Below are 15,319 nucleotides of genomic sequence, written 5' to 3'. Positions count from 1 at the left end.
CGCCATGGCTGGGAACTTAACCCACTACCCTCTGTTTCAAAGTCCGGAGACTAACGCTCCACATTATACTGAACATCCACTTATTTGATGATTAAAAATTTATTTTCCTTCTGATTTTTTAAAAAATTTATTTATTTATTATTATTTTTTGAGTCGCGCTTGGAGGTCTTCTTTCTGCAGCTGCTGCAACTGGCACGTCGAAGTCAGTAGTTAAACGCCCTCTCGTGTTTCATTTCTTAAATGTTATCATTTTTGTCAAGATGGCAGCCCCCAGCAAACTCTGGGAGATTGCGACCTGTTATGAACTTGGTCATTGTTGGACCCCTAGTTGCGTAGCAGCCACTTTATCTGTAGGGAAGGCATCGGTGAAATATTCTCTGAAGTTGTATACTGCATTTTACTTAGTAAGTATGGTTTATGGGAAAATAACGGAGAGATAACACGTAGATCTGTGTGCATGTGATTGTGAATGATTGTGGGGGCGGAGACCGACGCGACGGGGCCCGATACCCTGCCCCGGCCCGCGAAATTATTTTTCCCACCGAGTTCTGGACCAATATATGAATATTCATGACTTGCGTCTTCGGATTAAGTGTACGCATGCGCGTGGACACCTCGACCGTACCAGTGCCGCGGTGTAAGCATTCACGTTCAGTTGCTCAGAATGAATTAGCATCGTCAAATTACCGGTATCCTTATATAGTTACATAGGCCTTACTGGCTTAGATCTTTTTATATATATATATCCAATTCTTAAACACTTATCAAACTAGCTACCATTAATGGCAAGACATGTGCTAGGCTAGGGCTCGCTTAGGCTAACGCATTAACTTTACCTCAAATCTGGACCTGTCTAATGCCTAATACTAATATGCCATGGTTAACTTCGAACCGGTCAATTCCGAACTTTACGTTTGATTTTATTTACCATGGTTTAATATGTCTGGTCCGTATACAGAACCAGTCCTAGATCTAAAGAAAAAATATCTTAGTTCTAGTCAAGTCTCTAGATCCTGGCATTCTCAACGTATATGTTTTTCTCTGGCCACGCAGCAGAAAATTATTACTGGGGGGGGGGGGGTCAGATACATGCATTTTCAAAATGAGATCATGAACTGCGTGAAGAAATTGTGTGTATTGTAGAAATTAAGTTGAGCAAAGGCTTTCTAAAGTGATTTTTAATTATAAGATAGATATATTGATTCAGGTTTTACTTCTCAGCGACAAAGCATAGCGAGCAAGCGGTTTTGAATAAAAAACATTTCTGAAGTTGTAAAACTTGATTAATGGGGCTAATCATTGTTAAAAGGGCATCCTTGCGCAATGTTGCCAGCGCGAACCACCAGCTTAAACTTCTTGACATGTCGTGTAATAAGACATGGAAATTAAATATTCTTAGCTGGTTTTGTAATCATGAAAAAGATGTGTATCTTACTAAAAAATAACTTTACGCCCGCTAATTTTTTTTTATATACTGACCAGTAAAGGAAGCAGTTAATTACTGCATTTTAAATAGGATACATAACTCACCAATAAAAATAATGCGAGCGCAAAGCGCGAGCTCAAAAATTTGTGATATTCCAACTATAAAGCAACATTCTATACATTTGTGTAACCATGAGCAGGATTAGTACTGTACTAAACAATAATTGATGCAAGCACGATTCAAAATCTGTGATTTTCGAATCTAAAATATATTATGTTTTATTATTAAAGAAGGTATATTTCTTTTTTTAAAGGGCATATTTCATTTTGAAAAAAAAAATCCTACAGGGAATTTTTTTTTGGGGGGGGGGGCAAGAGAGCACAAAGCGCGAGCTAAAATTTTCAAATATTTAAACTGAAAATGAGTCATTTTTAGGACTCTTGTCAGTTTTCATATTTTTTCTGCTTACAACCACTTTAAAATTTCAATTCTCATTTCTTGTATCTTCTACACTTATTTTACCTTAAAAAAACAGAATAAAGAATACTAACAAAATAAATTTATATTCAAAAGGATATAAAATAAACAGGGCGCACCCCATACCCTTAGTTGGGAGACCGGGTAAATCTTAATTATTTCGTTAAACAGTTAATCAATCATTAATTAATAATACTTATTGATAATATTAATAATTATTAATTATTCAATTATTATTTTTTTATTAACTATTATTTCTTGAAACCATATTGACACAAAAACAAATACGTTGTTTATTTCCTTGAAACTGTAGAGAAATGAAATTCACTGTTGAACGATATATGATTAAAAAGAAGTAAACATTTTCCCCCTTTGTTTTGTCAATCTGACCCAAAACAAATATACAATTTAGAAAAGAGATAGAGAGAAGAAGAAGTTCCACCACCAAAAATAAACTTAGACAAGGGGGGGAAGGGAAAGGAAAAGATGGAGTAAATGTGATATTATTTTTTTTTAATCTATCGCAAAATTAGCTTTTCCTATATAGAAATATAGGGGACAAATTTTGTTCACTTGCTCTCGCTCGCTTCAATCGCTTTCTTCTTTTTTGACAGAAATTTTGCTATATATATGCCATGCTTGGCCCCTCAAAGTTTCTGGCTCATCATGCCATTGACATAACCCATTTGGATATGACAAAATTGAAGACTGTGTTCAAGTTTACCAAATCTTTTAAGACTTAAAACGTTTGGAAAAAGAAAATAATACAAGAAAAATCCTAATGGAATAGAAATCAACTTTCTTATCGTTCTTTAGAGTTAGCTATGTTTAAAGTATGAAAATTGTTGTTAAATTGCAGTCAGATGTCAAATTTATTCTTGTCATCAAAGCACTATTATCTTGATCATGATCATTCTTATTTACTGTCATTATCATCATTAGTCATGATTACAACACATTACCAATACATAATGCTATTTTTCATAACTGATGTAATCTTTTTTTGAAAATTCTTGATACTGGTGACAATTACAATTGATAACACTGCTAGTACACTTACTACTGCTGCTGCTAATGTTACTGGTGACTGGAAGTATTGACCATTAGTGTCATTAAATAAAAAAAAACAATTGAAACATTTATAATTAATTATTTAAATCAAATGAAAGTACAAAATACAAAAGGCCTTGATAATGCCTTGAAATGCCTTGAAGTTTCAAGGCTCAAAATCCTCAAGGCCAAGGCTTTGAAAAAGTAGGCCTTAAGGCCAAGGCCGAGCATCAAGGCACTACAACACTGATTATAGTACGAGGCATTAGACAGGTCCAGATTTGAGGTAAAGTTAATGCGCTAGCCTAAGTGAGCCCTAGCCTAGCACATGTCTTGCCATTAATGGCAGCTAGTCTGATAAGTGTTTCCGAATTGGATATATATATATATATATAAAGATCTAAGCCTGTAAGGCCTATGTAACTATATAAGGGTACCGGTAATTTTTTGACGATGCTAATTCATTCTGAACTGAACGTGAATGCTTACGACCGCGGCACTGGTACAGTCGAGGTAAAGTCCACGCGCATGCGTACACTTAATCCGAAGACGCAAGTCATGAATATTCATATGTTGGTCCAGAACTCGGTGGGAAAAATAATTTCGCCCCCGGCCCTGGTGCCTCGCAGAAATTTCCCGTGCTCCGCGGCGTGATCTCGCAGGAGATTGTTTCGCCTCTTACAGTTAGTCTCATTCTTAAGGGGGGGGGGGCACAAGAGGGCTGAGATGATAGTGCAGTTAATGAGTTATTGCCTGGCATAGATACTTAGACCAAAAAGCTTTGGTCTCTGTTATTAATGTTTGTTAATGTTGCCGTTGGTTCCGCTGAACTCCGTTGGCTCCACTCACCAAATACAGACTAACTAGGCACTTCAGTCGGGCGGGTGATCGCGCGGACACAGCGCTAGACGTAGATTTTTGCATTGCAGTGAATGGCGAGCGCCTATCTAACACACACAGTTCGCTCCGCTCGGCACTTTGGCCGAGCGCTGGAGTTGCATTCGGCATTGCTCGAAAAGACAGAGTCAGTTTCTTCCTTTATTCCGCTGATTTTGATTGGTCAAAAATTCCCGCGGTTGCTTCGTACATCTTCGGTAAACATCGGAAATATACAAGACGGAGTTTAACTTACCTTCATGCGAGGGAAGGACCTAATATTCAGGTATTTATTTTTCTTTGCTTGAAATCACCTTCTTGTAATCATCGGATCCCTTGTAAACTCGGTCAGTAATAAAATTGTATATTTGAGAACATTTTGTGAAATTCTAATCAAATTTGGTCCGTAGAGAGTTTGCGAATATGAGCTTCAGTTTTGAGTGTCATGAGGTGTTTGTGAATCTGACTCGGCCGATCGAGCAGGGTTGTTTTGAGCGTATACGAACAGCTGTGAGTGACGTCATCCCCACTGCGTTGGGCCTGAGATTAGTCTTGGTATTCAGACACAGTATGTTTCAGCCGTTGTATATTTTTTTTAATTACGATTTGAGCTCTGTTAATTATGAAAATCAAATTGTTATTTTGAAAATAATTTTGTAGAATTCGTTTGAAATAAGTATTAAGAGCAAAACTGCAAGTAAACTTCAAGAATTTTGTTTGATATGTGATTTTTTGTTGGAATGCGTCTGAATGTCTAGAATATGGTATTGTTTATGAAAGTCGTATTTTTGAATGGCACAGAAAGCTCCTTGCATGAATTTAATTTAGAAATAGGTTTACATACATGAGATGTGTTTCATGAATTTGATATCTGATTTATGGACCTTTGTTATGGTGTTAATTATTATTTTGAAGATATTATGAAAAAGTAAGAGAAGACAATAATGAGGCAATTAACAGTGATGATGAGACATTAATAATATGAGACAATAAACATTGAGACAATTATAATAATTATAATGATTATAATGATAACAATTATAATTATAATGATAATAATTATAATTGTAATAATTATTGAGACATCAATTCTAGTATTTATTGACAATAATAATTATTACAGTAATCATTATTATAACAAAATAATTGTAATATTAACAATTATAATGATGTACTTTGAATTGTAATAATTACTGAGACAATAATATTAATGAGATATCAATAATAATCATTATAATAATAATACTTATAATTAAAATGAATATAATTGTAGAAACAATTATAATTATAGTAATTATAATTATAGGCCTCATAATTAATGAGACAATAATAACTATTATTACAATAATACTAATTATTATAAAATAATTATAATGATAACAATTATAATGAAAGTAATTATAATTGTAATAATTACTGAGACAGTAATATTGAAAGGTCATCAATAATTATTATTATAAAAATTATTATGATTATAAAAATAATCATAATTATAATTAAAGGCCTTATAATTATTGAGACAAATAACTATTATTACAATAATAATAATTATAAAATAATTATAATGATAACAATTATAATGAAAGTAATTGTACTTGTAATAATTACTGAGACAGTAATATTGATAAGTCATAAATAATTATTATTATTATCAAAATTATTAAAATTATAATTATAATCATAAAAATAATCATAATTATAATTATAGGCCTTATAATTATTGAGACAATAATAATTATTATTTCAATAATAATTATTATTATGAAATAATTATAACAATAATTACTATGATAGTAATTATAATTGGAATAATTATTTAGAAAATAATATTAATGAAACAAAAATAATTATCATAATAATAATTATTATAATTATAATACTAATTGGGACAATAATGAAACGATGATGAGACAATAATAATATCAACAATTTTATTGAGACAATAACAAGACAATAATGAGATAATAGACAATTGAAATCAATCTGTTTTTATTTTTTTCTAGAAATCCTAAGATTATTATTTTAATTCTCTTTCTTTGATTACAAATTATATTCATTGAAAACTTAATTTCTAATGTTCAAGCAAAGAAAATCAATATCAAGTCATGTTTACCCTGTGCACAAACCTACCACAGGGCAATTACCCCCGAAATAGGGTTAGGTTAGGTGTAGATTTTTGGATAGGGGTACAGTGTAGTTGTCCGGGGGGGGGGGGGGGTAATTGTCCAGGGTGGGTGGGGGTGGGGGGAGGGGAATTGTCCGAGGGTGGGGGGTGGGGGGTTATCGTCCAGGGGTAGTTGCCCTTGAACCAAAGAAATCATATGCCAATATGTCAAATCAATCTGAGTACTTTAAGATTTAAATAAAAAGCTTGTACAATTCCCCATAAGCTATGTATTATAAATGTGCCATGCCCAAAACAAAGAGAATAATAAGATTTCGCAATCTTCTTTTGTCCACAAAAAGGCCTGTTTTTTCATCACAAAGATGACAATGACTCGACTTCTAGATATCGGAATTTGAAAATTCAAACAGTTTTGTGAATCGTAGATATTGAGCCTCATTGTGAGCCCATCAAATATGCTGGAACAGCCTTTCCTAATTTTCACCTGAAGTGCCTAGACTAACATTAACAACAGAGACCGAAGTTCTTTCTAGCTCGATCTGTACAGGGGACTCAATGGCCATATGTTTATGTATTAAATGCGGATAAAACAGGGAAGTGTAGTTGCGCGACAGCAGAAGTAAGTCACTGTTTTTTCCCCCTTTAAGTTTTTTTTCCCCCGTTTTGGTGCATTTCACTTTCAGGCCAAAACAGAATAATAATCTTTACTTGGAACAGTTCTTTTTATATATTTTTATGAAATAAAGACAAAAATCGATGAGCCCCGTCGGGGGGATTTTGCATTGTTAACCCCCTCATGGTGGCTGCATGACAGCGAGCCGTCTGTGTACGAGGAGAAGTTTTAAAAAAAAAACTCCTCGAAAAAGATGGCTGCCAGCGCCAGCTGTCTTTTTAAAAGATAGACTCTAAGTTACACAGTCGCAGCTAGCTGAGATCTTGTCTCTTAATTGTAATTAGTCTAGGCCTTGGAGGAGTTTTTCCCACACTCCACAGATTAACTCTTTGTGCGCTGGACCATGAACCCATCTGTACTGAATTATTTTCAGGGAGAGAAACAATGCATTGTTTGTTGAGTGTGAAATGCGAAGTTCGCACGGCACCGAGTGTGCATCGGTGCGAAGTACGCGTGGAAAGGGTTAAGAACAAAAAAGGAGTGCCTTTAGTTTACTTTAAAATTCAATGCCATTTTAATCGAACAACCTACTTAGCGCAACACGAGAAACAAAGGAAAGAGTTCCATATGCACCCCCACCAAAAATAACAAAAGATTGTTGAGACTTCCAGTTCGTTCACCTTACATTTTTCTATCATTTTTTTGCTGTTGCTTACCTTAGTTGGGAATCGAACTCACCTCGTTTTATCTGCAGTCAAGACCTCTTCCCACTATGTTAGCAAGAAGCGCTGATACCGGAAGGGGTATTTTAACGATTATCAGCCGGTGGTTTGACTAGTCTAGACTCACAGACCCTTTACTGACTAAATAAACCAATGTCTATGGACAATTACACGTGCTAGATCCTGCTCAAAATTTGACGGAATAAAGCCATATTTTGGTATGTATTTCCACTCCCCCATCATATGGCTAGGTATATTATTCTGAACCTTCTCCATGTTTTTATTTTCAATTTTAGAGGGGGTGCATATGGAACTCTTGCCATGACGAACTTTTTAGAACGAGGCATCACACACCGTACATATGTAATTGACTCATGACATTTGATTGTAAGCCCCACTGTGAATGAAGTGAGACGTAGCTAACGTTAGTCCAGTTCCACATTGGAAAATCAACGGATTAGCAGAGACGAAATCGCTCAGTCTAAATAATTTTTGGTATTGGCATTGCCCTTAAAAATATGAAAATTGGGAATACAAATTTTCAATTTTTTAAATTTCATTTTCATTTTTTTTTCATTTCATTTTCATTTCATATCAATTGTGAAAACATGCGGCCCAGTGCTCACTCACATTAATATAGCAATGTGAGGTTCATACGTTAACTTTATACAGGGATTACAGACCTCACAACCCAATGTCCCATGGCATGGGATTTTCATATAATCAACAGACATCACTTCATAACAGAAATAATTGTTTACCAGCTATTTCTAAATCTAATAATATGAAAAGAATGATTGAATGTTATTCTTTTAATGATAAAAGGAAAAGAAATTTACCTCAGACAGTGTGGTCAGTGGTTTCAATAAAATTGGGCTTTCTGTCCCAGGATTGCATGGTGCTAATTAAATTCACAATTTCAATCGACATGTAGCCCATTGGCAATAGGCCTATTGTATCAAAATTTGTCAATGCGCAATTCTTTGATTATTTTAATGACCTCAGGCTTAGGATACGAAAAGTCCTTAGGCCTACAATTCATAATTGCTGATTGCATCACTTTAAGAAAATATTAAGCAGTGAAAAAATGAATATATATATATATATAACACAAACCCCTTCAAGCTTTGAATTAAATTAGGAGTACAAGCTTTTTTCATAAAAATCTTATGAAATATGAATCATAGAAATTGTGCATCTTTGATTAATTAGCGAAACGTCCCTTATCACTACTGACCACCACCATAAGAGCAGGAAAAATATAATATTTCCCCCGGATTCTTTAAGATAAATTGGGAATCAAGTTCATCATATCATAAATTATTTGATAATTTTTTTCAATTTTTAAACATACACAGAGTTGTTATAGCTTTTTGGCCATTCACCCAGCAGTAGTACTCATGGAATACAATGAGTGGGACAGGCATAACTTTGAAAGGGGAATTCAACCTTTGTGGGAAAGGAGAAGCATGGTGAAAATCTGAAAGAAAGCTGTCGGGGAGAGTGGGGTAAATAAGGCTGCCTGTTAGTTTTTAGCTCGCTGATCAAGAATGGAAGGGTCAAATGGATAGGCCTGTATTCTGAACTCGGGTTTAAATTAAACCCTGGTTTAAAGTTGTGGTTTAACTATGGAGAGCCAATTGGGGCACAAATCCCTATCAGCAAACATCCAATTTATTAACTCATTTGACACTCATATTATCCATAATTGTCTGTGAATGATATCTGAAGTACTTTCCGTCATTATGAAAGCAAACGAAACCAAAATAGTAAACAAGAAGAAATATATTATAAACAGGATTTTTATATTTTTGGCATCCCATAATTTTAGTACAGAGTTAGACCATGGTCTAAGTTAAACCCGACTTCAGAATACGCCATACGGGCCATAGAGAACATCTCACAGCCCAGTGCACAGGGCCAGGAGGAGCACAATCTCAGCAGCACCTCAAAATCAAAATTTCTAAAGTAGCATTGCCACTTTAGAGAGACGAGTACTGTACCTATCCAGTAATGTGTACCAGTATTAACTTTTATCTTAGTTTACTTTTGTGTAAAGGTATTATTGTGCATGCTAGAACTGTAGTAAATTTGACCACTTTCCCTCTTTTTTTTTCTGACTGGATGCCTATGAACTCAACATGTCTAATGGGGCAAATAAGGCCACCCGACAAAATATTTATGGCTCATGAATATGCAAATTATGCTAATTAGTTCTAACATTTCTAATGGATAATGTTGGTCTACTCTAGATCTCGTAATAGACATCTAATCATGTTTCTACTGCTTTACATACATGTAAAACTGTTATAATTGGAATTATGAAAAGGTGGCCTTATTTACCCCACTCTCCCTACTACAATGTAACAAGTTACAAAGGGCACATTTAAGCAATACACAAAAATGTGGCATAACAGGGTACCAATTATAACAAAAAAATAAAAATTCTATGATTTTAATATATAAAATGGTCATATTGTGACACTGGCATCATTGCCTCTCATTTGCATTTCTTCAAATTTTATTGCCTGATATAGTGTATGCTACTTATCAATAACCCCCCTCCCTGATTTACAAAGAATGATACACAAGGTTGATTTTCTCTGCTAAAATGTTTTTGTATTAAAAAATAAAAACTTGATATCCTATCCAACCACCATGCACTTGACAAAACTACATGTGTATGTTTCTTATTTGTAAAAATTATTCTTCTTCCGTTGATAACAGCCCTCTTTGTAGAGTATAGTGATATAGTCGTACTTGATTGAGGCCGCAATCACAACAACATATGACATTTGGTGCAGTTGAACAAAACTAAACTATTATAGTGCAAGTAAAAAGATTCTTCTAGCATGTCTAGATCTTGTATGATTAAAAAAAATTGACTTTTTTAATTGAATTTTTTCAATCGTGGTGGCCCAGGGTCTATTTCCGGTGGCCTGGTCCATTGAGCGGCTGATGATGTCAAGCTTGGCATTAATTGCATATCATGATTTTGCCGTTATGACCAGGGGCCGCTGTTACAGGCACAGGGCACAGCAAAAATATTGAAGAATCAGGTTGGCCTTGAGTCTGTCCTGGGATTAGCTTGGTCACAGTCCAAGGTCACATAGCCCAATATTATTTGATTATGTAACCCAAAGATCCTGATAATGTTCTACTAGATCTAAATTTTACAAATGACACTATTTACAATTTCATGAGCTACATGTACGCCATAATTTTGTTGATCTCAGCAGAACTGAGGATGCATTTGCTTTTGGTGACTTCTGAAGCTGTCATTTGCAGTTGGACATTTACTTTCTGTGGTAAATTCTCAATCTGAAGAACAGATTTTTATTCAGATTAAACATGGCAGAAATGAGTAGATTTTGGCAGCAGTGTACTTGCTATGAATTTCTTCACTGTTGGTCTCCATCATGCTCAGGAGCTGTTTTTTCGATAGTCAATGCAGTGACAAAGTACTCTTTTAGGATGCATGCAATTTTTTATGTGGTATGTATCGGTATGTCAATCTGTGCATTTTAAGTACTTAATGAAGATTTACAAGGGGGAAAGTGATGAAATATACATTTTTTTATTCGCTTATTTATTTTTCAAATTGCATTTATTAAGATTTTTGTGTAGGTATTTTACCCTGATGAGTGACAGCTATCAACTCTTTTGCTTTTAAGTGATCAATGTCACCTATGCACCAACCCGGCATGGTCTTTTATTCTAACATTGTTGGAAAAGTGTGGAGCAGTATTTGTTATTTTCATTTTTTGAGCTGATTTATTGTTCAGAGAAATCCAACTATTGGCCAGAATTCACAAAAAAATGTGTAAATTAGGAGGAGTTTGGTACACACTACATGTTCCTTCTAGTTTTGTTTAAAGTGCATAAAGTGTGCTCCTTCAGTTTAATATACAGAGTGAGGTTTATAATTTTTTATTATTATTAATAAACCTCAGAAATTGCTAATTCAATTTATAGAGGGATTGCCAATCTCATGAAAGAGTCCTTTCTCTCAAATACATTTGTATAATCAGGAAGTATTCTTTGCTGTGATGTAAAATTTGATTTGTGCCTATGTGAGGCATGTCTGCAATGAATGAATTTTGATGTCCATGAAATCAAAAGAGTTGCATCAAAATTGATTGCAAAATATATTAATTTTAATCAAACCAACATAAGAATGAGCAATCGTTTCAGTAACATTTTCATTTATCAAGAAAAAATGTAGATGATTTGGAGTGGTTGAACTGTTGTTGGTGTTTTTTTTTTTTTTTTTTTTTTTTTTTGGGGGGGGGGGGGCGGTTGCAGAAAGCATTGAAATGGTTCTATCTTTCGTTATCCATGCCATACCTACTTCATTCCATCCACCCTTTACAGGTCTCACACACATATGGACGTCTGAAAAAGAAACAGAGATTGACATGGTCACGCCTGGTGCCTTTCTTTTGTGACGTCTTCCAGTCGACATTGTTTCTTACTAGCAATGTATCAATGGTCATATCTGCATTCTGTGTATTTAGGTACCTTCCAAAGTGAATCTGAGTCGTATTAGCAACGGCAATTACAAGGCAGCACACTTCCAATGTATTCATCTTATGTTCAAAAGATGATTTCAAAGTGGGACAAAAACAATTTTTATTTATTTATAAAAAAAAAATGAAAAACCAGTATACTTTTATATACAGTAGAGGGAAAATATCATTCTTTTTAAAAATGATTTTAAACTCAAATGGAAGCTGAATTTCTGTTAAAAAAAGGATGTAATACATTGGCTTTGTGTTCCCTTTTTGTTTACAGATTCTGGCTTGCCTTATGATTGAAATTGAGTTTGGTATACATGTGTAAAAGAAGAAATTTTAACTTCATTGATATCTTTTTTTTTGTTGTATTTCGATCATTCATGGTTTCACTAATCTCACTTCTGTGCAGAATGCAGGTGATCCCTCTCTAATCTTTTCCATCAACTTCAATTATCAATCAATTCCCTTGTTTCCAACTGACAAATTTGGATTAGTTTTGAATCTGATTATTTGTTTTATTTCATACTTCTATTTGTTCATGTACCACTAATTATACTGGGCAAGCCAGAATTTGCTGTCTAGATTATGAGTATGCTATTATGTTATGCTTGAAATCGCATCTTGTTGATAAAAAAAAAATGCGTTCATTGTAACATGAACAAGCTATCAGAAGCAGCCAAGGCTTTTGCTTTGTTTCATATTTTCAAACTATCACTACTTGTGAGTTTTATTTTGTATAGTTTTTACTTGCATCAACTACATCTAGCACTTGCAGTAGAGCATTTCATAATAGCTTTCTTATATTCTCTCAGGCTCCCTATTGCATTTTTTTTTCTCAAAAATTATTTCCTGTAAAAACATCTTTGTGTTTGTTGTGTATTACAGATATCCGCCTTAGTTCGAAAACGAAGTTGGCCGTATTTTCAAAAGGGTCTGCCTGTGGAAATCCTGCAGTCTACCGCTTTTTTGTCCACCAATGCCGCCCTCTTCATGAATTTTATTTGTGTTTATAGGTACTGTAAATCACCATGGGAAAAAAAATTGAATACATTTAGGGATGGGATTAAAGATGGTTGTGTCAAAAAATAAATGGTTTGATTACATGGGGTGGACCCTTTTTTCAGTTACAAATTTACAATTCAATAGATTACTTCTTTTTATTCCCAAATTCATTTTATAAATTGAACTACATTTATTTAAAGGGTTTGGGCAAAAAAAAATCTCTTTTTTATCTCATTTATTTATCTAATCTTTATTTTCAGGTTTTTTGTTTTAGTTCACTTTAATAATTTGCACCATCACTTTAGTGACCATTAACATGATCTGCACGTTCTCCTATTTTTAGTACAAAAACATGTTAATTTCATGATAACCAACAAAGATAAACAGTTAAAGAATGATGCCTCTTGTCATGCTTAAGAAGGAAAGCGAAATTGCACCCTTCATCCAATACATGATATTTTTCTTTATTTTTGTTTTAATTAATCCATTTAAAGGTCAAGTCCACCCCAGAAAAAAGTTGAGTTGGATAAATAGAGAAAAATCAAACATGAATAACGCTGAAAACTTCATCAAAATCGGATGTATTATTGTAAAATAAGAAAGTTATGACATTTTAAAGTTTCGCTTATTTTTTACAAGACAGTTCTATGCTCAACTCAGTGATATGCAAATGAATGAGTCGATGATGTCACTCACTCACTTTTTCTTTTGTTTGTTATTGTTTGAATTATACAATATTTCAATTTTTACAAATTCGACAATTAGGACCCCCTTGCTTGAACCACAAAATGTTAAAATAATGGAATTACATGTGTTCAGGGAGGAATGAAACTTTGTTTCACATGACAATGACGAGAAAATAAAAACATTTCATATTTCATATAATAAAATACAAAAGAAATAGTGAGTGGGTGACGTCATCGGTTCCCTCATTTGCATACAGACCAGGATGTGCATATAACTGTTTTGAAAAATTAAGCGAAACTTCAAAATGTTATAACTTTCTTATTTTACATCCGATTTGATGAAATTTTCAGTGTTATGCTTGTTTGATTTTTCTCTTTCTATTCAAATAAGCTTTTTGTTGGGTTGCACTTGTCCTTTAACTACGTATTGATGTTTAAATGTATGAAGGGTATTTCACCCATACTTATGTTCACTTTTCAATGAGGTACTGGTTTACAATGTTTTGAAGTTAAATCCAACTATTCCAACATTCCAACTATTTTCAATTCTTTAAGAAATCTTAATTTGTGCTTTGTAAATAAGTAAATTTGTTACAATACTATGTATGCTTCAGTATTGCAGTTACTATTAATTGTAAGAGATGTCCTTAGAAAAATGATATTTTTATTAAATAATCTCTATTTCCCCCAAAATTGATTAAAGACTTGTTACAAAAAATTATTGTGCGGAGACTTTATTGAGATTATGTCATTTATTAGAGCAAGTAAATTAGTTTTTATATTCAAAACTGTAAATCAGTACCTTAAACACAGTCTTATTTGTTTTGTATAAACGTCAAACTAATTTTGATTCTCTTAAAAACAAAATTTGTTCAATGTTGAGCTTACAAAAGAAAAATAAAACCCATCTCTCTTTTTTTTCTGTTAAAACTTCTTTTACATTCATATAATTATCAGGTACTTAAATTTCAATGATTTATGCCAGTGGGGGAAAATGGTTATTATATGAAAAGAAAAGGCATTCTCAAATACCAATAAAAGTCTATCACTTATAACTGAAGAAGAACTATTCCAATTCATTGCAGAATTATTACTATCATAATAAATACTATCAGCACAATATCTTGTATTTTTTACTTAAAATCTATAATGGATGTACATGTAGGGATAGTGACAGAAGTGACTGTTAACTCCTACATTTTTTGCATACTTTCTGAAAAAAAAAAAATAAGTGACGATTGTACCAAGTTTTAGCTTGATATGTCCTTTATTTTTCCTTTTTTCAGACATTTATTTGGAGGTTTTTATACTGGATTTGGTTTCATTTCTTCATTTCCTGCCTGCTTTATTGCCATATTGACTGAAAGAAAAAGCAGGTGAGTTGATGATGGAAATTTATTGAAACAATGGTGATGTTACTAAATAGGTTCATTATTGCGGAATGAAATAATCGCGAGAGGGTATTCATTTGTCTCGCAATCTACTATGGTCAACAAGGAAATTCGTGATCACTCTCGCAAAAAGTGTTCACTAGTGTTCATTGCCGACTCGCGGCGTATTTGCATATACCTCCGGCTTATTTGCATATACGCCTGACCAATCACATAACGGATCAGTGCCCACCTATTGTTCCCGCGTTCGTGCGTACGGTCCTGGGGATTGGTATAAATTGACTACCGTATCAGATAATTTTCGTCACTTGATAAAGAGTTGCAGCGGCACACGAAAGCTCGTGAACTTGTAAGCTAGTGAACACTTTTTGCGAGGTTGATCACGAATTTCCTAGAAAGCTAGTGAACACTTTTTGCGAGAGTGATCACGAATT

General features: G+C 33.7%; 1 protein-coding gene across 3 annotated transcripts in view; it reads left to right on the top strand.

The window, feature by feature from the left end:
* The first annotated feature begins 240 nt into the window (after nucleotides 1-240).
* The window catches only part of LOC129258370 (transmembrane protein 135-like), a 25,112-nt gene continuing 10,033 nt past the window's right edge, over nucleotides 241-15,319 (top strand). The window contains exons 1-3 of one of the 3 annotated variants that reach the window (XM_054896659.2): nucleotides 241-404; nucleotides 12,692-12,819; nucleotides 14,781-14,870. In XM_054896659.2, coding sequence (XP_054752634.1) covers nucleotides 261-404; nucleotides 12,692-12,819; nucleotides 14,781-14,870 — 362 coding nt within the window. In that variant the 5' untranslated portion in view covers nucleotides 241-260. Of the gene's footprint in view, nucleotides 405-10,470; nucleotides 10,785-11,663; nucleotides 11,807-12,691; nucleotides 12,820-14,780; nucleotides 14,871-15,319 lie in introns of those variants that run through there. The other 2 variants (XM_054896660.2, XM_064098526.1) reach the window with 2 other exon arrangements.

Source organism: Lytechinus pictus, chromosome 4, assembly GCF_037042905.1.
Source record: "Lytechinus pictus isolate F3 Inbred chromosome 4, Lp3.0, whole genome shotgun sequence".
Classification (NCBI taxonomy): Eukaryota; Metazoa; Echinodermata; class Echinoidea; order Temnopleuroida; family Toxopneustidae; genus Lytechinus; species Lytechinus pictus.
The sequence above is the reverse complement of the archived record's forward strand: the minus strand, read 5'-3'. Positions and strand labels throughout refer to the sequence as shown.